The sequence below is a fragment of the Bubalus kerabau genome, chromosome 20 (genome assembly GCF_029407905.1).
Source record: "Bubalus kerabau isolate K-KA32 ecotype Philippines breed swamp buffalo chromosome 20, PCC_UOA_SB_1v2, whole genome shotgun sequence".
In the NCBI taxonomy this organism is placed as follows: domain Eukaryota; kingdom Metazoa; phylum Chordata; class Mammalia; order Artiodactyla; family Bovidae; genus Bubalus; species Bubalus kerabau.
The window spans coordinates 52,434,402-52,456,498 of NC_073643.1; the positions used below are offsets into that span (position 1 = coordinate 52,434,402).

Genomic DNA, 22,097 nt, shown 5'->3' on the forward strand with positions numbered 1-22,097 from the left:
GGAATGCAAAAGAGGCTCTGGTTCCAGCTCTACTCCATACTGCTTTCTTGGCTTCGGAAATCACTGAACTGTGTCTGGCCTCAGCTTTGTTATGGCCTCCATAAAGCAGGCTTAACTGACAATTTCTGGGGCATTGTTTCACGGGTATCTGGAAGGATGGTGATGATGATAAATATGACGGTGAATTTTTTTATTGTTGAATTATGTTCCTTGAGGTATAACTTACTTTTGTTTGTTTGTAAATTTGTTTATTTTTAATTGAAGGATAATTGCTTTACAATCTTGTATTGGTTTCTGTCATACATCAACATGAGTCAGCCATAGGCATACTTATGTCCCCACCCTCTTGAACCTCCCCCCCACCCCTTTTTTCTTATTATTATCTTATTTTTTATTTCTTTATTGAGGCATGCTTTTTTTTTTTTTTTTAACAAATCAATATTTATTTATTGTGGCCCTGCTGTGTGGCCTGTGGGATCCTACTTTCCTGACAAGGGATTGAACTCACGCCCTAAGCACTGGAAGCCAAGGAAGTCCCAAATGCAGTATAATTTATATATAATAAAATGCACATATATTGAGACTTCCCTGGCAGTCCAGTGGTTAAGGTTCCATGCTTCCAATGCAGGGGTGCCAGGTTTGATCCCTGGTCAGGGAACTAAGATTCCCACATGCCCTGTGGGGCAGACAAAAAATAAAAAAAAAAACCTTTTTTTTAATGCACATATCTTAAGGATTGTTTAATGAACTTTGACAAAAGTCTAAAGAAATACAACCACAGCCAATCAAGTCATAGAACCTTCTCATCATCCCCAAATACTCACCTGTACTTCTTCATAGTCAATCTCCTCCCTTCACCCTTGGCCCTAGGGAAAACTGTTCTGATTTATATTATTCTAGATTAATTGTCACTTTTTTAGAATTTCACGTAAGTGGGACCATACCATATGAACTCACTTGAGTCTGACTTCTTTTGCTGAATATAGGACATTTGAAATCTAGTCGTGGTACTGTGTATATCAGTTGTTCATTTGTTTTTTATTGTAGTAAAACATACATGACATCAAATTTGCCATTTATTCATTTAACTGTATACATACTTCATTGGCCTTATGTACATAGTGCTGTGTACTTCTCACCACTATTTCCAGATTTTTTTTTTTTTCATCCATCTTGAACTAAACCTCTGTATTTGTTAAGCAACAACTCTGTATTTCTCCCTCCCCAGCCCCTGCAACCTCTATTTAACTTTCTGTCTCTGTGAGTTTGCCTCTTCTAGGTATCTCACATCAGCGGAATTATACAATATTCGCTCTTCTATATCTGGCTTATTTACTTAGTGTAATATTTTCAATGTTTATCCATGTTGAAGCCTATGCCAGAACTTCATTTCAAGGCTGAATAATTCCATTTTGTGTAATTACACTGTTTACCCATTCATCTGTTGATAGACAAGTGGATTTGTTCATTTCTTTTTATTGTTGAGTAGTATTTCATTGTATGGCTATACCACAATTACCTAATCTGTTCATTTGCTCATCTGTTGGACATCTGGATTATTTCCAAACTTTGGCTATTATGAATAAAGCCCTTGAATGGACGCTTAACTCTTTTCTCTTGGGTAAATACTTAAAGAGTACAATGGCTGAATCATATTTTAGGTATAAATTTAGTCCATAAAAAAATGGCCAAACTGTTTTCAAAGTGGCAGGAAATTATCAGTGGATAAGAGTTCCACATTCTCCTCAGTTTTTAATTGTAGCCTGTCTAGTGGGTGCAGGATTGGAGAAGGAAATGGCAACCCACTCCAGTATTCTTGCCTGGAGAACCCCAGGGACAGAGGAGCCTGGTGGGCTGCTGTCTATGGGGTCGCACAGAGTTAGACACGACTGAAGCGACTTAGCAGCAGCAGCAGCAGTGGGTGCAGGGAAGTTCTAATTTGTATTTCCCTGATGAATACTCATGTTAGGCATCTTTTCATGGGCATATTGGCTATTTATCTTCTTTTGTGAATTATCTCTTCAAATCCTTTGCCCTTTAAAAAAAGGGGGGAAGGGCGTAATATCTACTTCTGCAATCAATGTCTTCCAGACATGCTCACTCATGCTTGTAACTTTACGCGCTAAATTAAGTCAGCCCGGCACAGAGGCAGAAACGGACTAAGACTTCGGGCGCCTAGAGAGTTCAGCACAGATTCTATCCAGACGGCTAGGCCGTTCCTGGGCGTGGTCTGCGACTGACCTCTACGGCTCGCTCGCTCAGTGATTGGCTGAAGGAGCACTTCCGCAAGCACTTCCGAATTCCGGCCCGCCCCGAGCATCGGTGACTGGCCGGGCTGGCCTAGCGCGAGTCCTCTCGGGAGTTGTAGTTCCTGAGGCCCTGCTGAGGACGCCGGGAAGAACCATTGGGCAGAGGCCAGGAGCGGCGGTTGTGAGTAGTCGCGACCGCTGCCACCATGTCCCGCGTGTCGGTCCCCTGCCATGTGAAAGGTACAGTGGCCCTGCAGGTGGGCGACGTGCGGACCTCCCAAGGCCGGCCTGGTGTGCTGGTCATCGATGTCACCTTCCCCAGCGTCGCGCCCTTCGAGGTGAGCAAGCCCTGTGGGCGCGACCGGGGCTCCTGGGCGGGGCTTATCTGGGAACTCGGGCGTGTCCCAGGCAATGAATCGTTTGCTGAAAGCCTTTGCGGTATCTCGCCCGTAATAGTCAGTTAACCATTTCTTTATTCCTTTTGTTAACACATATTAGAGTGCAGTTTCCTCTTCTGTTCACTTCAACATCTCTCCCCCATGTCCAGAACGGTGTTAAAACACGGAAGTGCCAGAATAGTAGGCTAGGTGCTCGAAATAACAGTTTTGAACCAAACAGAGGTGCGAGGTGATTTTGTCCCTGGCCACTGGCTAGGTATCATTTGACAATGAATTACCCCCATACCTGCTGTCTGCCCATTCCAATAGACCCTGCTGTTCAACTCAAACCTCATCAGGATCTTCCCAGTGGCTGCAGTTTCCAGACTCCAGTTCCATGAGTAACTGGACACCGCAGGCCCTCAACACAGGACAAAGTCCACTTTCTAATGGCCTGACGTTCAGAGCCACTTTGTGTCTTTGCCCTCCTTGCCTTTCGGCCCCACCCACTTTGTCCTGTAGTGTATGGTTCTTACTCAAGCTGTTCCTTTCTCTAGGCTGGGAGACTTCATTAAAGTGCCCAACCCTGGTAATCCTGATTCAGTAGGTCTGGGGTGGAGCCTGTACACCTATGCTTTAAAAAATTTTTCCTTCAGTATTTTTTTTTTTTGGCTGCATCATGTGGCATGTGAAATCCTAGTTCCCTAACCAGGGATTGAATCCCAGCCGTGGCAGTGAAAGTGCCGAGTTCTAACCACTGGAGCACCAGGGAATCCCCTCCTTGATTAATTCTGATGACTATGCAGTGATGAGAACTACTGTAACTAGGCTGAACCACTCTCTGGCACAGGCATGTGCCAGGTTCGTTTCTTGGTGCTCCTTTGTATATGCTACTTTTACATTTTCTACCCTTTGATCGTCCACTTGAGGAACTCATCTGTACATTTTCTGACTCTTCTAGAGTTAGGTAGGGCTCTGACTTCTGGCAGCATCAAGGACGTGCAGCAAGACCTGAGATCATGGTTTGTTTGCATGATGTGCTTATTTATACTGTGAGTTCTTCTAGGAAAGCAAAGCCCCTGTGGGTTCTTATTGAAACTGTTAGATTGGTAGAAAAGAGGTGGTGCTTTTGAAACCCCTCCTGCCCTGGACCCTGGTCTGATTTGTTTTGGTGGGTTGTGTGTGCCCTAGTTGCAGGAGATCATGTTTAAGAATTACTACACAGCCTTTTTGACCATCCGTGTTCGCCAGCACACCTCAACACACACTCCAGCCAAGTGGGTGACCTGCCTGCGGGACTACTGCCTGATGCCTGATCCGCACAGTGAGGAGGGAGCCCAGGAGTACGTATCGCTGTTCAAGCACCAGGTCAGCTGGGACTCAGCATGACCAGGGCAGCCCAGATGAGGGCTCCCAAGGGGCCTGGGGTCTGGGCCAGGATATATGCGCGAAGAGGGGTGGGCAAGGCTGGTCTGGGTTATGGTTCTTTGGTAAGTGCCTTGGAGGAACTACTTTTCCTTCTCCAAGGCCTGGGGAGAAGGCCCCTCGGCTCATTGCTGGTTGGCTCCTGGGCAGTGAGCTGGGGCCTCTCTGGGTCCTTGTGTGTGTGCGTGTGTGTGTGTGTCTGTGTGTTTATGTGTCAGATGCTGTGTGACATGGCCCAAGTACTGGAACTGCGCCTGATTCTGCGACAGCCATCACCACTGTGGTTGTCTTTCACGGTGGAGGAGCTTCAGATCTTCCAGCAGGGACCAAAGGTGAGTGACCAGCTCAGAGCTGTTGGCTGGTCCTTTCTCCACGGGGCTCCTAGCTATGGCTTGAAGGCCCTGGGGTGTGGGTGGCAGTGGATGGGTAAGGATGGGGAGACTCACAGGGAAATTAGCCAAGTAGGAATTCTAGAAGCTCATGATGAGAGGTGAGGGCATGCCCTCATATTTCCTGACTTTGGGGGCTACTTGCCTCTTTCATATCTGGAACTTTTATGGACCAGAATCTGCTTCTGACCCTTGTCTTCATGGGGCTTCCTTCTTCAGTAGAAGAACTTAGGTAGTTTATGTGCCCTTGGGTCCTGAAAAGGATTTTCTCAGTGTCTGGGGCTCAGGGGCCCTTCTTCTGTCGTCAGGACCTTGGGCTCTGGTTCCAGGGCTCTCCTGCTGTGCCCTTCTCAGGGCAGTACTCTTTTCTTTGCAGAGCCCTTCCATGACCTTCCCCAAGTGGCTGTCCCATCCAGTGCCTTGTGAACAGCCCACTCCCCTTCTTGAGGTAAGCCCTCGCCCTGGGTGAGAACCATGTGTGAACAGCTTTGGTGTCCAGTACAAGCCCAAGGGGACACCTTTTTGCAAGAATCTGGGGCTGGACCCAGGGCCCTTAGTTCACCCTGTGGGACCTCCCTTCTGGGATCTGAGGCATCTCTGTGTGGGGCTGGGCCACCTACTGCACATCAGGCCCCATCGTCCTGTTTCACAAGTCATCTGGGAATGTCAGCTGGAGGGCCCTACAGCCCCGCTTGGCCTCTCTGGAGTTCTGAGGGCACTGCTGGGGAGAGACCCATGGCCACTGACCCCTCCTTCTGGAGCAGGGTCTCCCAGACCCCAGCAGGGTATCCTCCGAGGTCCAGCAGATGTGGGCGCTGACAGAGATGATCCGGGCCAGCCACCCGTCCACAAGGATCGGCCGCTTTGACGTGAGTGATCGCTTCCCTCTGCGTGGCTCCCTTTGGCCTGAGTGGGTCAGGTCTGATGGTCTTTTGTGTTGCAGGTGGATGGCTGTTACGACCTGAACTTGCTCTCCTACACTTGAGCCGTGGCTCGTCAAGACGTTGGCCATCCGTGCCCACCTAGGCCCAGTTTGGACCCCCATCAGAGGCTGAAGTGCCGTCCCCATGCATTCCAAGTGTTGCCTGCATGCGCCTTCTGTCAGGACCACGTTCACAGAGTCAAGATTCCTGGGGGCTCACTGTGTTGCTTTAGCATGAGCTCCTAGAGGGGATGCACTCTGTCCTCAGCTGACTGCAACCCGAAACTCCTCCTTCTCCCCAAAAACACTCCAGTTCTGTTACTAAGAATCCCTCTGTACCCTCTGTTTCCCTGCCAAGCTGCACATTCCTGTCTTCTGTCTGCTCTCTCACCCCAGAGTGCAGCGGGCTAGGGTCACCTCCCAGAACCTTGGAAGTTGGCTAAATTAATAGCTTGGAAGCTTGAGGGAGAAACAAGAACCCCATTTCTTCCTTCTGCACCTCCTAATGGTCTCTCTCCCTTTGTGTTATGCCCACAAAAAGAAAAAATTCCTGTCTAAACCCTTCTGCTGCTCACCTTGGGAGCCACACAGGGCTGGGAAGTGGGGCAGCCTGAGTCCCTTGGTCCCTGAGCTGGCTCCTGGATGTGTGTTCAAATGGGTCTGTCCACCTATTGGGTCTGGGCGGGTGCCTCCAGCAAGGCTGGGGCCTGAAAATGAGTCCTGGGACTTGGCTGCCATCTGACGGAGCCCAAAGCATATCGTTGCCCCTCCTCCATTCACCCCCTTCTACAAGCCATGCTCAGAGTGATGAGGGATCAACCTTGGTGGGGTGGTGGGTCTGGGTGAGGGTTCTCAATGGTGCTTTTTGAGAAGCTGAGGTTTCCTACAACCCCAGGCCAGCAGTTGAAAAAGACAGGCTGTTTTCTTATGAGAAAATCCTGCTTCTCTCTGGTTTTTCGTGGCTTTCTTCTGGCGGCTATTGGGAGGCAGTTCGGCAATATGTGTTGGACCTGGCCAACTGGATGTCTGTGTGGTTCAACAGCTTTCTGGGGGAAGGTCAGCCACCTTTTGTGGTCACCTTCTGCTCTCCACCATCAGAGTTCTTGCAAGTGGAATCTGCCTGCAGGGTCATCGACTTAGCCCCATTCAGCTTTTGCTAAGAGGGTAATGATCACAGTCTTGTGCTCAAGGAGTAGCAGCCCTCAGAGTGTATGGGTGGGAGCGGGGAGGTCCCTGGGATGGCAGACCTCCTGCACAGCTGTGTCCCCAGCACAGGGCCTAGTGTGCAGCAAGATCAATAAATACCTGTGGAATGCATCCCTGTGCTGGCTATCTATGTTCGCCCAGGGAGAGAGCACGAGACCCTCCCAGGAGGCCAGGTTATAGTGGTATTCCGCTTACCAGTCTGGCTCCACCCTCCTGTGCCCTCTCCACCCCTTCCCCTCCCCCCAGGTGACCTTACAGGCCTGTTTTCCCAAACTGGTAATTCAGGCCTTTCAGCCCTTTGCAGAACTTTGGCCCTTTGGAGGCAGGGCGGTCAGCCCAGGGAGGTCTAGCCCCCAGCTCTATTTCTAAGTGGCTTCGCTGGCTCCGTATCTGCCCTGATCAGATGGAAGAAGAGCCCAGGGCTATTTTCTGCAAGAAGAGTCAAGGCACTGTGTGTGCTAAAGCCCCGCCTGCCCTTGGGGCTGCCCACTCTCTCTTGTAATTCCCCCAGGGCGGGGGGAGAGAGACCTATTTAAGCAGGGCCCGGACTACATCTCCCAGCGTGCCTGGCAGAGTGGTGGCCTCTGTGCGTCGGCTGTACCAGTTGTAGGCAAACATGCAGCAGGCTAGGAGCATGGTGTCCCGTCTGGGCTCGCGTCTGCAAGCTCTGCCCTCGGCCTCATGCCGTTCGCTCAGTTGTGCGCAGGTGGGCCGGAGGCTGCTGGGTTGTGTTGCCAATCTTGGAGGGTGGGGGAGGGGAGAGGGCTGGGGTCTGGGGCCTTGGTGGCACTGAGCCTGGCCGCCCGCAGGACGTGCTCCACAGGACACCGCTCTATGACTTCCACCTGGCCCACGGCGGGAAGATGGTGGCGTTCGCGGGCTGGAGCCTGCCCATGCAGTACCGGGATAGCCACGTGAATTCACACCTGCATACACGGCAGCACTGCTCGCTCTTTGACGTGTCCCACATGCTGCAGGTGAGCTGGGGGAGGGCACCGACTGCCAAGCCTAGGGTCCTTGCCATCCACAGCAGTGCAACCCCTGGCCTTCTTTGCTGGGAGCTGGATGCCCAGAGCAGCCCTCTCAGTTCGAGGTCTCAAGGGTGTAATAATGGACTATGGCCAGACCAGTTTAGAGGGTCTCCTGCTCATCTCCCCATCTCATCTCTCCAGCCTGCTCCCACTTAGGGGTACCTCAACATCCCGGGGGTTTCTGGGGCTACCACTCATTGTCATCCACCTTCTGGGTGTTGGTTTGGAAAAGGGGGTATTTTAGGAGGGTGCCAGGCCCTTTCAAGTTCCCTAACTTCTCTCAGCGCATCTCTTGAGTTTGCGGATGTGGGGGAGTTAAAGGGGGGGCTTCTGCCTCTTGCAGAACAAAAAGACTAGTCAGGCACTTTGGCTGAGTTGGACCGGGCTGTGGGGGGAGGGAAGATGCTTCCTTGTCCATTGCCTTCCAGACTGTAGCTACTGCAGTGACCTGACGCTTTTTGATCTCTTTCCCAGACCAAGATACTTGGCTGTGACCGGGTGAAGCTGATGGAGAGTCTAGTGGTTGGAGATATTGCAGAGCTGAAGCCAAACCAGGTGGGGCCCCTCTTTTATTTCTGCTCAGTGAACGTCCTTAGATATGAGCCAGCAAACCCATCTGAGTCCTGGCTTCAGGCCTGGGGGCACAGAGCTGGAGCAGACATAGTTTCTCAGGACCTGTATTCCTGGGGGATGGAGTCCCTACGGGGCCTGGGCTGACCCAGCTTGCTCCCTGCACCGCCATCCCTCAGCCCTGCACATGAGGCTTTATGAGTCTCTGGTGGTGGGGTGGGGCCAGGGGTGGTCTGCCTCACACTTGACCTTGGCCTCTTGGAGCTGGAGGCAATGATGCTCCACTTTGATGTTAGGGAACACTGTCGCTGTTTACCAACGAGGCTGGAGGCATCTTAGATGACTTGATTGTGACCAGTGCCTCCGAGGGACACCTGTATGTGGTGTCCAATGCTGGCTGCAGGGAGAAGGACCTGACCCTCATGCAGGTAAGCCCCTCTTGTTGTGTTCTAGGTACCCTGTCCTCCTTATTCACAGAGTTGCATCCTTGTCCAGGACAGACCTGGAATGGATAAGGGGTTCAGACAGTGACTGTATGAAAGAAAGCAGGCCAGAGTGGGCCCTCCAGTGTTGAAGAAGTGGGGGGCAAGTAGGGAGGTGAAGCTGATCCTGGCCCCTAAGTGAGCATCCTCTGGTGAAGGTGGAGGGCTGGAGCCTGGTGTTAGAGCTTGCAAACTGGGGCTAGAGTCATCCCTACCATTTAGTAGTTATATGACCTTGGAAGATGAGAGCCCGCTGTGCTGAGCTCTGTGGCACCTGGCTCACAGCAGGTGCTCAGGGAAAGGGATCCTGGAGCTAATGGGATATTTCTTTCCTTTCAGGACAAGGTTAGGGAGCTTCAGAACAAGGGCAGTGATGTGGCCCTGGAGGTGATGGATAATGCTCTGCTAGCCCTGCAAGGTAAGTGGGCCAGGCTGGCCTTGCAGTTGACTTCTGCCTTCCAGGTTTCCTCTACTGCTTGGCATGAAGGCCGTGCCGGGGGCAGGTGAGGGTGTTGCAACCTAATTCTGTGTTTGGTATCATGCCCTCCTTATACCTGCCATGAGACTCTGTGGGCAGGAGCATCTCCTTCCATCTACAGGGTGGGGCTTTCTCGGGGCTTGTTCTTATCCCGGAGGGCTGTGATCCAGCTCCCTGGGGCACTGCGACCCGGACACTTGGTTACTGGCTCCCTGGACCCAGGTCCCACTGCAGCCCAGGTGCTACAGGCTGGCGTGGCTGATGATCTGCAGAAACTGCCCTTCATGACCAGTGCTGTGATGGAGGTGTTTGGCGTGTCTGGCTGCCGTGTGACCCGCTGTGGCTACACAGGAGAGGACGGTGTGGAGGTGTGTCAAGAAGCGGGCATGGGGCGGTGCCGGGCACTGGACTCTGGGGCCAGCTGCCCACCTGCTCTGTCTGGTGTCCCTTGCAGATCTCGGTGCCGGCAGCGGAGGCCGTCTACCTGGCAGCAGCTCTGTTGAAAAACCCTGAGGTGAAGCTGGCAGGACTGGCAGCCCGGGACAGCCTGCGCCTGGAGGCAGGCCTCTGCTTGTATGGGAACGACATTGACGAGCACACCACACCGGTGGAAGGCAGCCTGAGCTGGACACTTGGTGAGCTGGGCTAGCACTCAGGAAGGGGATCCTGAAGGCTGGAGGGACCCTCACTGAGACCAGCCAGTCCAGGACTGCTTCCAAGGCTGTGTAGTCTAGAGCAAGGGACACAGCCTCCCTGAGCCTTCATTCTCTGAAGGTGCCACAGGGCTTTGCCCAGTAGATGCTGAGGACTCTCAACAGAGGTGAGGTGGGCAGGTGAGCCTTCAAGACCAGGGGGCAGGAGATGGGTGACTAACTGCACTGCAGGGGAAGGAATCAGGTCCAGGGGGTGCCTGAATGAAGGGGCCTTGATGCTGGATGGATGTTGTACAGGCAGGCATGCTCAGTTGTGTCCGACTCTTTGCGACCCTAAGGACTGTAGCCCGCCAGGCTCCTCTGTCCATGGAATTTTACAGGCAAGAATACTGGAGTGGATTGCCATCTCCTTCTCCAGGGGATCTTCCCAACCCTGGGATCAAACCCACGTCTCCTGCACTGGCAGGTGGTTTCTTTACCACTGTGCCACCTGGGAAGCCCTGGAGGGATGTTACTTGGGGTCCTTGTTGCTGGGACCTTCTGTGGTCAGAGGTCTGATGGACAATGGTTTAAATCTGTTGTGTTATGCTCCAGGGAAGCGCCGCCGAGCTGCTATGGACTTCCCAGGAGCCTCAGTCATTGTTCCCCAGCTGAAGAGCAAGGCACAGCGGAGGCGTGTGGGGTTAATGTGTGACGGGGCTCCCGTACGGGCACAGAATCCCATCCTGAGTCCAGAGGGTACTGTGATCGGTAGGTGGACAAGGGAGGCTAGAGAGCCTTGTCCCTCCCCTGGGAGGGCGGCGGCCCTGGGCTGGCAGGTGGGTATTGACACACGGCCTCTGCCTGGACAGGTGCTGTGACCAGTGGCTGCCCCTCACCCTGCCTGAAAAAGAATGTGGCAATGGGTTATGTACCCTATGAGTACAGTCGGCCAGGCACCCCGCTGCTGGTAGAGGTGCGGCGGAAGCAGCAGCCGGCCGTGGTCAGCAAGATGCCCTTTGTGCCTACAAACTACTACATCCTTAAGTGAGGATGACTGGGGGATGGGGCCCTTCCCTCCAGGAGCCTCACACTGGAGGGCATTCTACCAGGGGTTAGTCAGGAAGCTAAGGCAAAAACACACCCAAGGTGGGTGGCTAGGTGGATGCTGGTTCTTGTCTGGGTGAGTGGGGACACACCACCCGTTGCTGCCTCATCCCGTTGCCACTATATCTTCAAGAGCGCATTTCTGAGTGATGGACCAGCCCACGTGCCATTGACCCCTCTCTTGCCTGCTGGAGAAGATCGATTCTGGTATCTCATCCTTCCAAAAGGCTCACTTCAAGGGGGGAGAAAGCCTGCCCAACCTACCTCACCACGGTTTCTCACACTGCAGTGCCGGCTACCTCCTCTAGTTCACTGTCCATGAAGGCAAGCCATTGGCTTTCTCTGGGGCAGGGGTGTGATTCCCAACTTACAGAGGGTTGGCCCGGGAGGGCTGCAGGGCCCATGTGTAAACTCGGGAATGGCTGAGGCGGGCATGGATCCACTCTTTCACATTCTCCAGTTGGCCCAGTCTGCTGCCCAGTAGCCAGCCACGCCAGGCTAGGCTGACCAGCTGTTCTGAGCCCCAGGGCTGCTGTGGACAGGCTGGGCCTCCTCCCCGGCTTGCCTTATCCTGAGCTGACCTTCACCCCTGGGACTTATTATTGGACTCCACAGACTACTAAAAAATAAATAAATAAATGAGCTTCCTTCTTGTTCTCCAGAGTCTCTAGCTTCATTGTTCTCTGTCCACAGACTTCCTGGGGGTGCCAGTCTAATGCCGGCCTGCCTGGCCGAGGCTCAGGGTGGGTTCCCCTCGAGGCAAGCAGCTCTGTAAGAACTAAAGGGGTGCCCCTGTAGGACACCATCACTGCTGGTAGGAAGCTGGCATCCCCTCTCCACCTCTGCAAGTCTGGGTGCTCAGGGGCAGCGGCCCCCAGGGTGTTCCCTCCCCAGTTTCTGCTGTGCATGCGCACTCCGTCCTGTCTGAATAACCACACACTTGATGCACTTCCAGGTTTAATAAGCCACATCCTCAGTTGAGCCTGGGGTGAAATGTGAGACCGACTGTGAGTGCGGTGTTTGTTGTCTGTAGGCGGGCCTGGGGCTGCAGAACCATCATCCCACCACCAGTCCTCATGCATGAGCTCAGCACAGTCCTACTCCAGTGCACACTGCAAAGATGGCCTAGTCTGCCAGATGGCAATGTGACATTTACCATAGAGGAAGCAGGCAGTGGGACACTGAGATAGCTGCTAGCCCAGCAGAAGCAGGCAGACGTACGACCATCGGGGAGGGAGGCAGGTCCAGGCCTACACTGCTCATCTGGAGCTCGTGTGGCCCACTGTGGAAGTGGCAGGGCTGCCTAGTGTACGGTCAGGATGAAGCTCCTCTGCTCCTGGGTAAAGATGGGAAGTGGGGAGGCTGCAGGGCACAATGGGGCTGCTCTGCACTAGCTGCTTAGTATGTCCCTGTGACTGGCAGGGCACAGATGCACAACCCCATGGGCACTTAGGCAGTGGGGGTGGGAAGTCACCCCTGAGACTCACCCTCTTTCAGGTACCCAGCTTCCTTCCGGGAGGGATTAAGAGGTGGATGAGTATGATGCTTGGGAAAAGAACTCACACAGCCCGACTCCCACCTGGAGAGGTCAAAGGAGGTGGATGTTTGGTGCCTCCATGTCTGGAGGGTGCCAGCTGCCCCTTGTCTTATACTAGAATGGACAGCTAAGTAGCCACAGAATATAAGGCTGTGTCCAGGCCAGGATTCCCTGGCTCCCTGCCAGGAAAGCAAAAGCAAGGAAATACAGCAACCTCAAGGTTCAGGCGAAAACAGACCTGCCTGAAAAATCTCAGAGGTGATCAACCTCAAGATTCCTCTCAGGGACAAATCTCTACAGGATCACATCCCGGGGGGATGGGAGGAAGAACAGGAAGAAGCCAAGACAGAAAATGGACTGTTGGCCTCCCCAACCACAGAGGCTTCTGAGCTGACCCCTGAAAGGAGGAGGAGGTCTTCTCTCCTTAAGGCGCCCAGATCAGGGTAGAGGCAAATTCTTTACTGGCCCAATGCCTGGGGCTGCTGAAGGCAAGGCCAAGGGTAGTGGAGGCCCAGCCCTGCGAACACTGGGGTACACCCTGCCCCCAACCCCATCCCTTCTGCCGTCGTCCCTGGGGTCTGGGCGGCAACAGGACTCAGTGTGGGAGCCAGCAGACCCGGTGATAGCTGTGGAGACCCCTCTGCTGGCTTCCTTTATTCTCTGTGGGTTTTGAGAGGTTCATTTGCTGCTGTTTCCCTGAAAATGACAGAAGAGAAGAGGAGTTATTCCATGGACAGTACAACAGTCTACTTATGGGGGCTGAGCTGGGCTCAGTAAGGCCACACTATAACCTAGACCTCTCTGCTGAACTTCCACAGCCCTCACTGCGGTGGGAAGGAGTCCCGCCTTTCACCTGCAGGCTTATTCTTCCTCCTGCTTCTCCACTTTGTGCATGGTGCTCCCATCCTTCACCAGTTGCCAGGGACAGAAACCTGTGCATTGCCAGGCCTCCTAACTGGCCTTGTGCCCTCTCTATTGGATAGGGTGTTCCAAGTCCCTCCACGCCTTCATGTTTGACCTCAGACGTCACAGCCTTGTCTATCCTTCCAATGTGTCACCCTTGTTCTTGCCTCCAGGCGTTGTTCTGTCCATTCTCTTTGCTTGGTACACCGCCTCGCCTTTGCTCTCCGTTTAGGTGTCTGACTTAGAAGACACCTGCTCCGACAGCCCTCACCTCTGCACTGCTGCCCGCCCTTCCTTTAAATCTCTAGCTCCCCCTCTGAGCAGGGCCTGGGTTGTTCTTCTCTGGACCCAGTGGGGACCCTGCCATGCGGTAGGAGCTCAGAGATCACCTGAAAGAATGCTCTAACTAGTGATTTCATGTTTTACACATGAGGAGCTGATCCTGAGGAGGCCAGTCGGGGCACTAAGGACAGAGGGTCCTGCCTTTCCAACTGAGGGGCTTACAGTGGAGTGGGATCCTACAGACTTGCCACTTCATCTCTGAAATTGTGACAATAATACCATCTGCCCCACAGGTTACTGAACAGGTTATGGATGGGCTATAAAGACATTGGTGTCATGAAGCCTGAGGTCTATTGCAGGCCCTGGAATGTGCTGCGAATGCCACTAAGCTGGTGGACTCCTACCTTGAGAACTCCCTTCCCCTGTCCTCAGCTCAGGAGTGGCTTCTGCCTACTAAGCGCATGGAGTAGAAATCAGAATAGATTTACTCACCAGGAAGGGAAATGCGTGGAGCCATCAGGTGTGGATCCGTTCTGGCCGCCCAGACCTGGGGGCAGGAACACATCCAGAAATGCAACAGGCTGGAGGTGGGTATCCGAGCAGTTATCAGCCCAGGTCAGAGGTATTGTTTGCTGGACAGAGTAGTGGAAGCCCTAAGGGACTAGTGGTATTGTCTGATGGGGGGTTCAAAGGAATTTATACGTGATGGGTGGACTGGTGGGGTTTCCGGTGTGAAATGAATGTTGACATGGGTCGGGGTACAGCATTAAGTTGTGATGAGGTTCTCAAGGGATCAGTGGTAGTCTGGGGGGGATTCGGGAGAGCCCAAAGGTACACTCTATGGCGGAGGGGGTGTGGCCGGCCCACGGAAGCCGGTGGGGAGTCTCACCTGGGCGGTGATACAGCCCGGTCACCGTACTCCCGTAGAACCCCCACGCCAGCTGGATGCTCAGGAGACTTAACACCAACCAAAACAGCAGCAGCTTGAAGAGAGTCACGCGCATGTCTTGCGCCTCCCACTCCCGAAGGAACTCGCTGCCGAGGGCGCCCAGCGCGCCCAGCACCGTGGCCGGTAGAGCCTGCAAGGACTGCCCAGACCAAGGTTCCGCCATGACTGGCCGGCGCCTCACCCGGGGGACTGTCACTGTTGTCCCCACTGCGCAAGCGTCTGGTCTTCCGGGCCCAGGTCCTCTAGTGCGCACGCGTAAACCTAAGCAAGGCGCGTCTACCTCGCTTGCGCGAAGAGTTGGCAGTTTGGGGCGGAGTATCAAAACCGCGCACGCGCACCTAGCCCCACCCTGCTAACTTAAAGGATGAGTGACTAGAGGAGTATAAAATAGCAACCAGGTCTTTTATAGCCCCGGAGTTCCCGTGATGCCCCACGCGGCTGCAATGATTGGTTAAGCGCCTTGCCTTTAGGGTGTGGACGCGCTCCTGAGCAATCGTGGCTGAGCAGGGAGTGCGCGCGCGTGCGCGGGGCCGCGACTGGGGCCGGCTCGAGCCCGCTGGGCACGCGGGGGCGCGCACGTCGCTCCCCGCCCTCCCGCCGCCGTCGCCGCCCGCTCTTGGTTTCTCGCGCTCCCCGCCCGTCGCTCTCCGTCGGTTGTCTTGTTAGTCAGCCGCCGCCTCCTCAACCACCCGCCTTAGTCTTCGAGCTTGCGACTCGAGGACAAGCGTCCTCAGCGCGGAGAGGCCGGACTCGGAGTCGTCGCCTGAGGTGAGTGAGAGGGTTCCCTCCTAGCGCCGCGGCGCCGCGGGCCCGCCCGCCCGGCACTCTTCCGGCCTCCCGCCGGCCGCCGCCCCGCCGCGGCCGCGCCCCACCTGCTGCTCTTAGCCGGCAGCACCAGCACCAGGACCCTGGCCCCTGACCCCGACTCCAGGCCGGGGACCCAGGCCCGGCTTCCCAAAGCGGCGGCCCCGCCCGCGCAGTCCCCGGAAGCGCGCCCCGCGGCCTCCCGCGCCCCTTCCCCCGCCCGGCCAGGCCTGCTAGAGCCCAAGCCGCCCGCCCGCGGTCCCCGTCGCTTCCTCTCTTAGGGCCGAGCCGGGCAGGGCGGGGGCTCTGAGCCGGGCCCCACGACCCGCCGGGCAGCCGGCCCCTGTGAAGCGCGCGTGGCTGTCGGAGTTGAAAGGGGAAAGAAACTCTTTACAACTCCATTTTGGCTTTTGCATTTAATATGAAACATGAATCACCGTTTTATACTGCGTGAAGTCCAGTTATGTTTTGGGTATTTTCTTTTTTAATGCAGTATTCTTTGAGATTTTGTAAGTAAAGCATAGTGTTGAAATCTTAGAGGTTAGGATTCTTCGGTATTGAAGGGAATTTTCCGGTTGAAAGGAACATTTTTTTTCATGATTTAAACTCTGTGGGATCACAATAAAGTAATAATTTGCTTAGTCTAAGTTGCTACCTTGATTAGGAATCAGCTAAACATCTGTGCTTAGTTACCTATTAGATCCAGTTACAAGTTCATTAAATGGCACTATTTGCAGTCAGTTTGGTCAAAACCATGTTTAGTAGTTTATAATGGAAAATTGGCATTCTTTCTACCTGGAGTTGGTTCACTCGTGTTTCTTAATAGTCCTGATTTAACATTTTTACCTCTGTTGGTAACTTGTTTGACTCTCTTTGTGTTTTAAGTCTTTTAAAATAAATCTTTCTTGCAGGTGTGTAATGGGATTATATTCCTGCCAGATCTGAAGGGGGGAAAATACTTTAAAAAAAATTCTTTTAAATGTTGTTTGTGGTGAGAGTTTTTCTGCCACTTAGTGTCGCACACCCAGATGTGTAATGTTTATATACCAGTGCTTGATTGTCACTTTAGACATGGCTCAGTTGCGAGAGATGTTGTTTTGAGCATTTGGCACAAGTGACATTGTTTGGACTGATATACAAGATTAGTTCTTAATTGTAAAGGATAATTAAGAAAGATTTCTTTTGATAAATTGCCTTAGGTAGTTTTTTTTTTTTTTTTTTTTTAGAGCACTGGTGGGTGGCTCTTGGAGACATAAAATGTGTAAGATTAAAAACAAAAAAATATATAACATGGAATTTGGTTTTAGTCAACGTCTAGCTCTAGATTTATAGCCTCTGTTCTCATAAAAATCCATACTAGAGGCAAGAAGAGATTAGGAATCCACTAATTTTTTTCATTGATCAAGAATTTTAGACCTGAAAGGAATCTTCAGGACTTGTATTACCAACCTTACTTGCAGATGGGAAGCTGAGTCCCAGAGACTTCAGTAAATTTCCCACAGTTGTATGTCTAGTCAGGTGCCAGCCAGAACTATTTCTCTGTAAGATCTTCTCCATGTCCTCCCAAACAGCTTGCTTAGAGTCAGCTAAAAGTCAGGACTTGCAGCTTATTCTATTGCTTCTCCTTTTATGTATTGCTGGTTTGTTTTTTATTTTAATGAGAGAATCTAAAAATTTTTTCAAGCAAAGTTCAATTCTTTAGCTTTTCTCTCCTTTCTGTAATTTGGATGGTCCTATAGCAGTTGATTGAAATAGGTAAATGAATATACAGGGTTTCTGCCTGGTGTAGTTTCTGGTTTTAGATGTTATGGCCTTTTCGAGGGACCCAACTTCTCCCAGAGGCAGGACCAGGCTCCCCTGTTCCAAATCCAATGTAATTATGCCCTGATAAGTTCTAATAGGCAACTGTGGGCTCTTTTGATTTGAGGTGCGATGGGGAGAAAAAGCATATATCAAGAATATAGTTTCATATGTATGTGGTAGTGGTTTTCCTGGAGTGTTTTCAGCCCTGATTCCTTGTTTGTCAGTTAACTCTTTTTAAAAGTTTAACCTGGGAGACTTCCCTGGTGGTTCAGAGTTAAGACTGCAGATCCAGTGCAGAGGGCACAGGTTCAATTCCTGGTCAGGGAATTAAGATCCCATATGTTTCATGGTGTGGCAGAAAAAAAAAGTTTAACCTGGCTATGTGGGGGTGTAAGTTATTAGGAGAGTAAAAAGGTAGATCTTCAGGTGTTTCTTGTTCAGAGGGTGGAGTCCAGGCAGTGACTCGAGGAGGTGGGTTGCTACTTTGTCCTGGAGCTGAGAGATTTATGTTAACTTTGCCAGAAGAAAGACTGATATTTTCAACTTTTAAGAGCACTAATTTGGATTTGCTGGGCTTCTATAGATAGCACCTCAGATTTAATTGCATTGTGGCTGGTAGTGATAATTTTAAACGGGATTGAACATAATCACTGAATTTTATCACATATTTGTAGTTTAAAAGGGAATTAAAAGGAGAAAAAAGGAATTAAGGGAATTTCTTCTTCCCTTACCACTTAGTTTATACCTTTATGCTTGCACTTTCACCTTAATGTAACCAAATTTTAAACTTGTGTTAATGTATCTTCCTATAGTCTGCTCTCTGGGGACATGCTCACTGTTAAATACTTGTGAGATTAATAAATTAAAATTTTCAAGACAGTTTGAAGTTAGTAATTACTGTAAAATTCCTATTTCAAGTGACTCATTTTTAATCTGTGGTGCTGTAGTATTAAATAAGGGCCTTGTATACTCATAATTATGGTAGTCATGTGACCAAAAATCAGATAGACATCGAAGCTGCTCATTCTGGGTGTTGGTCTGAGTTTATTGGTGCTTCCTCCACATGATTCGAATACATTTTTATAGCAAATAATCATCAAAAACATGAGATACTCTTAAATCTGAGCCAGTTTGTAGTTGATAGCAGAATGAGGTTTTTTTTAAAGAGGATTAGTAAAGTAAATGTGCTTAAGCATATTTATAATAGCATCTTAATATTCCAGTAAAGAGAACATAAGCAGCCAGTGAAATAAGTTTGCAGTGTAGTGAAGGGAAAAGTAGGAGGTAAAATGAAATTAGAGAGGTGGGCAGGGACCACATCATGTAGGATCTTTTAGGACATGGGAAGTTTTTGGATTTTTATTTTAGTCATCAGATTTTTTTTTTAAAAATGAGGATGATGATACGATCCTACATTAAACAGTTAGAATCATTCACCAAGAGTAGGGGATATGTCTGAATCCACTCTGCCTTCAAAACAGTAAACTAATACTGCTCATTTCTGACAAAAGTATCAGAAGGATTTCATATTAATGTCTTTAGCCTAATAATTTCAACCTGTGTTTTTGAAGCCATTGGCTTTTGGACAGTTGTCTTTTACCTGCAATGTCTCTGTAATGCCTGTATTAAAAAGGAAATGTAATTTGATAAAGCAGGTCATTCAGATGTTCATGGTAGGCTGGGTGGTAGGCATACAGGTGTTCAGTGTAAAATTCTTTTACCTGTGCTGTGTGTTTATAGTGCTGTGTGTTGCATGTTTATAATTTTGGAAATTTTACATAAAATTCATCTTCTTTTGATTTTAACTTTTAAAAGGGCAACATTATAACATTCAGAAAATAAGGTTGATACTGTGCATTTTGTTGAGTGAAGGAGGCCAAAACATTTAAAAGTGGTCACTTTCATGGTATGTCAATTAAAATTAAATTCTGCATTTATTCCTCCTCTGGATTCTGAATTACTTACCAGGTCTTTGGGCAAACCTGTTTTACATCTTGTGCTTTGTTTTTCTCCCCCATGAAATGAATAGACATAATTCCTGATTTCGTTTTATTTTGTGTGTGTTTTTATAGTGCCTTTCATCTGAGAAGTTCAGGGCACTTTGTAGAACTTCTGCCATACAGGCCGTGGGTCTTGCAGCACATTTGTAAGGTATGTAAATAACTTTCATTCCTCTTTCTCCATGGAAGAGAAATGATTATGTATTACATATTAACGTAAGTTCTAGGGAAATGTCGGTGCAGTACTGTTAATGATTTTCTTTTCCACCAACCTTGAGATCTTTATCTTACTCCATAACTTTCCCCTCTGGTCTCATTTCCCTATGTCTCTCCATACGATACTCCTATAACTTTGTTTTTCTCTTCTAGTCTAACAGTATTTCTTCCTTAGTTGACAGTATATTTTCTAACCTCTTAATCTTTAAGATGTGTTTACTGCATTTTACACATACTTCTCTCACTTCTGCTTCACTCTCATCTTAATTCTTTTTTTTAATGTCTTTACATTTTCATTTTTTTTATAGTTTGGTCACCTTACACACATCTTACCACAGCCTGTGCTGTGGGTATGTCTGATTGTCAATAAAAAATAATTCAATCAGAGAATGAAGATTGGAGGATAATTCTTCCTCTTGCCAGAGGAGTCAGCAGCAGTACTGGTTTGAGTGGGAGTGGTGTTAATAGCAGGTGTAACAGCCCATCCTGGGGCTATTCAGGTATTTTAAACTGATTACAAATAAAGGAAATAGAATCATCTAATTTAATTGATACCAAGTATCCTGATTTGGTAGTATTTTGACTACTTCTTCTTGTTCTCCTTGGGTCGGAGGGAACTCTATATATAAAGAAGAGAGCTGTTAAGAGGATGAATATTCTCTTTTGGTGAGATGGGCTACCTGGCAGGGAAGTCACATAATGGTAATGGCTTGGGTTGGCTTTGAACTTCTTAGCATGGTAAGAGGAATGGCCAAGCTAGCTTGTCATTTTTCATTCATTGAAGAAGTAGTTCCTCAATAGCTACTATGTGCCAGGTGCTGTCTTGGGACACATTTGAAGAAAACAAAGGCGGTCCTTGCCCTCAGATAGTTTTTTCTTTCTTTTACACTGTCTTTATTCCTAAAAACGTTAACATTTTGAATCATTTCATCTGTTTTTCTCAGTATCACTGATGAGAAAGTAGAAAGCACATCCAGGGTTAATGGTCACAAACACATTAGTAGCACTGCCCATTTGTATTCTAGTAGGGAATACTGATGACCTATGGCAAGAGATTAGCCAGTGCAACTGCTGGACGTAGGATGACAGCTAGGCTAGCACTGCTGGGCATGATGCTCTGTTGCAGTCCCATGAGGCTTGAAATTTCTCCTTTCAGCAGATTCGAGTGATGCTTTAAAGTGATTTGATTGATGGCCTCTTTTTAAAAAAGGACACACTATGTTTCAGGGTTTTCTCAGTTCAGTTTTTACATTATTGAGGTAAAAACAAAAGTAAGGTTATGCTTTTGCTCTGTAGGTTTGCTTAAATCAGAATTTTTTTTTTTAAACTGGAAAGGCTGATGGCCCTATAATTACAAAAGAATTCTGCCAAGGATGACCTGCCTGCCTGCCTAGCTAGCTATCCATCTGGCTTTAAGCAGATTATTTAATTTCTTTGAAACTCAGGACCTACATCTGTGAAATGAAGATTCTCTTTCATAGGAGTTTTAGATGAAGTAATATGTGAAGAGCATAGTGCTCAATGCATGTTAATTTTCTCCGTTGGTGGAAATACTTGTTCTAACTCTGGTAGATTCTTCAGGTGTATTTTTCTTCTAGGATATCAGTGCATTGAATTTATATAGTGACTGCTTTCAGAAATGATGAGGATTTTGATAGGAAGCTTAGTTATATGAATTTCTTTACTGCCGCCTGACCGTATAGGAGAAGCACGCGTTTGTTGTCTTTTGTTTGTTTAACTGTAGGAGTTAGTATGTTGGACTTAGGTTTCACCATCATTTTTATACATGTTAACTGACATCATGAATAATAGTTCGGTAAACATGAAACCATGTTAATCACAAGTTGTCTAGATTCACTCTTGGGTTGTAGTAGTGATTCTGCCTTTATCTGACGATGTAATCATTTAGTTTTACTCTTAAGCATCAGTAAATAGTAGCAGCAGAGATGGCACTCTCCAAGAAATGGACAAAAAAGTAGATCCATGGGGTGGAGATTTTTTTCTATTACTTGCTGCCACTGCCTTTTATAACTGAAGGGGTTTTGAACAATATATAATCCATGCCAACTCATACACATTCATGTGTCTGACTGTAGCTAAAGAATCTTCAATCGCAAAGCATTTATTCTGTACGAACTATATGCAAACTTCATTTATCTTTCATACTTACTCTTTAGAAGTATTATTTTCCATTAATTAAGTGTTCTCACCTTGCATCCTTACCATAGTCCCTAAGGCTGCTGCTGCTACTGCTAAGTCGCTTCAGTCGTGTCCGACTCTGTGCGACCCCAGAGATGGCAGCCCACCAGGCTCCCCCGTCCCTGGGATTCTCCAGGCAAGAACACTGGAGTGGGTTGCCATTTCCTTCTCCAATGCATGAAAGTGAAAAGTGAAAGTGAAGTCACTCAGTCTGTCCGACTCCTAGCGACCCCATGGACTGCAGCCTACCAGGCTCCTCCATCCATGGGATTTTTCAGGCAAGAGTACTGGAGTGGGGTGCCATTGCCATCTCCGGGAAGACAGTATAAAGGGCCTTAAAAAATAGAATTATCATATGACCCAGAAATGTCACTTCTGGGTTAATACCCCAAAGAATTAAAAGCAGAGTCTTGAGATATTTGTACAGGTGTGTTCACAGTAGCATTATTCATAGGAGCTGAAACAGGGAAGCAGCACAAGTGTCTTCTAGCCAGTGAATGGATAAGCAAACTATGCTATATACATACAATGGAGTA

At 49.4% G+C, this 22,097-nt stretch overlaps 4 protein-coding genes across 8 annotated transcripts in view; 3 read left to right on the forward strand and 1 right to left on the reverse strand.

Moving 5' to 3' along the window:
* The first annotated feature begins 2,370 nt into the window (after positions 1-2,370).
* NICN1 (nicolin 1, tubulin polyglutamylase complex subunit) lies at positions 2,371-6,680 on the forward strand. Of its 3 annotated transcripts, none has more exons than XM_055558305.1 (6): positions 2,371-2,587; positions 3,818-3,994; positions 4,270-4,383; positions 4,817-4,888; positions 5,205-5,309; positions 5,384-6,680. In XM_055558305.1, the coding sequence occupies exons 1-6, from the start codon at positions 2,456-2,458 to the stop codon at positions 5,423-5,425; spliced, it is 642 nt and encodes a 213-aa protein (XP_055414280.1). In that variant the 5' UTR covers positions 2,371-2,455; the 3' UTR covers positions 5,426-6,680. The 3 variants fall into 3 exon arrangements, with proteins under 3 accessions (XP_055414280.1, XP_055414281.1, XP_055414282.1); XM_055558306.1 differs by having other exon boundaries at positions 3,878-3,994; XM_055558307.1 differs by lacking the exon at positions 5,205-5,309.
* Positions 6,681-6,824: 144 nt separating this feature from the next.
* AMT (aminomethyltransferase) lies at positions 6,825-11,529 on the forward strand. Its single transcript, XM_055558304.1, has 9 exons — positions 6,825-7,274; positions 7,378-7,545; positions 8,074-8,154; positions 8,466-8,597; positions 8,991-9,069; positions 9,352-9,497; positions 9,584-9,764; positions 10,377-10,532; positions 10,634-11,529. Exons 1-9 carry the CDS (start codon positions 7,185-7,187, stop codon positions 10,810-10,812), a joined length of 1,212 nt encoding a protein of 403 aa, XP_055414279.1. The 5' UTR covers positions 6,825-7,184; the 3' UTR covers positions 10,813-11,529.
* Positions 11,530-12,760: 1,231 nt separating this feature from the next.
* TCTA (T cell leukemia translocation altered) lies at positions 12,761-14,899 on the reverse strand. The gene is made up of 3 exons (XM_055558312.1): positions 14,480-14,899; positions 14,083-14,137; positions 12,761-13,101 (listed from the first exon to the last, which is right to left on the reverse strand). Exons 1-3 carry the CDS (start codon positions 14,700-14,702, stop codon positions 13,059-13,061), a joined length of 321 nt encoding a protein of 106 aa, XP_055414287.1. The 5' UTR covers positions 14,703-14,899; the 3' UTR covers positions 12,761-13,058.
* A 163-nt stretch (positions 14,900-15,062) lies between these two features.
* RHOA (ras homolog family member A) overlaps positions 15,063-22,097 on the forward strand; it is a 50,662-nt gene continuing 43,627 nt past the window's right edge. The window contains exons 1-2 of one of the 3 annotated variants that reach the window (XM_055558310.1): positions 15,063-15,307; positions 19,219-19,297. The gene's annotated coding sequence lies outside the window, so the exon portion shown is untranslated. The remainder of the gene's footprint in view (positions 15,308-19,218; positions 19,298-22,097) is intronic. The other 2 variants (XM_055558309.1, XM_055558311.1) reach the window with 2 other exon arrangements.

Coding starts and splice junctions, on each gene's coding strand:
- NICN1 (XM_055558305.1), top strand. CDS start 2,456: ATGTCCCGCGTGTCGGTCCCCTGCCATGTGAAAGGTACAGTGGCCCTG. Junction 4,384..4,816: donor TCTTCCAGCAGGGACCAAAG/GTGAGTGACCAG, acceptor TTTTCTTTGCAG/AGCCCTTCCATGACCTTCCC. Junction 4,889..5,204: donor AGCCCACTCCCCTTCTTGAG/GTAAGCCCTCGC, acceptor CTTCTGGAGCAG/GGTCTCCCAGACCCCAGCAG.
- TCTA (XM_055558312.1), bottom strand. CDS start 14,702: ATGGCGGAACCTTGGTCTGGGCAGTCCTTGCAGGCTCTACCGGCCACG. Junction 14,138..14,479: donor CGGGCTGTATCACCGCCCAG/GTGAGACTCCCC, acceptor TCCTGCCCCCAG/GTCTGGGCGGCCAGAACGGA. Junction 13,102..14,082: donor TCCACGCATTTCCCTTCCTG/GTGAGTAAATCT, acceptor TGTCATTTTCAG/GGAAACAGCAGCAAATGAAC.
- AMT (XM_055558304.1), top strand. CDS start 7,185: ATGCAGCAGGCTAGGAGCATGGTGTCCCGTCTGGGCTCGCGTCTGCAA. Junction 7,275..7,377: donor GTTCGCTCAGTTGTGCGCAG/GTGGGCCGGAGG, acceptor GGCCGCCCGCAG/GACGTGCTCCACAGGACACC. Junction 7,546..8,073: donor ACGTGTCCCACATGCTGCAG/GTGAGCTGGGGG, acceptor TCTCTTTCCCAG/ACCAAGATACTTGGCTGTGA.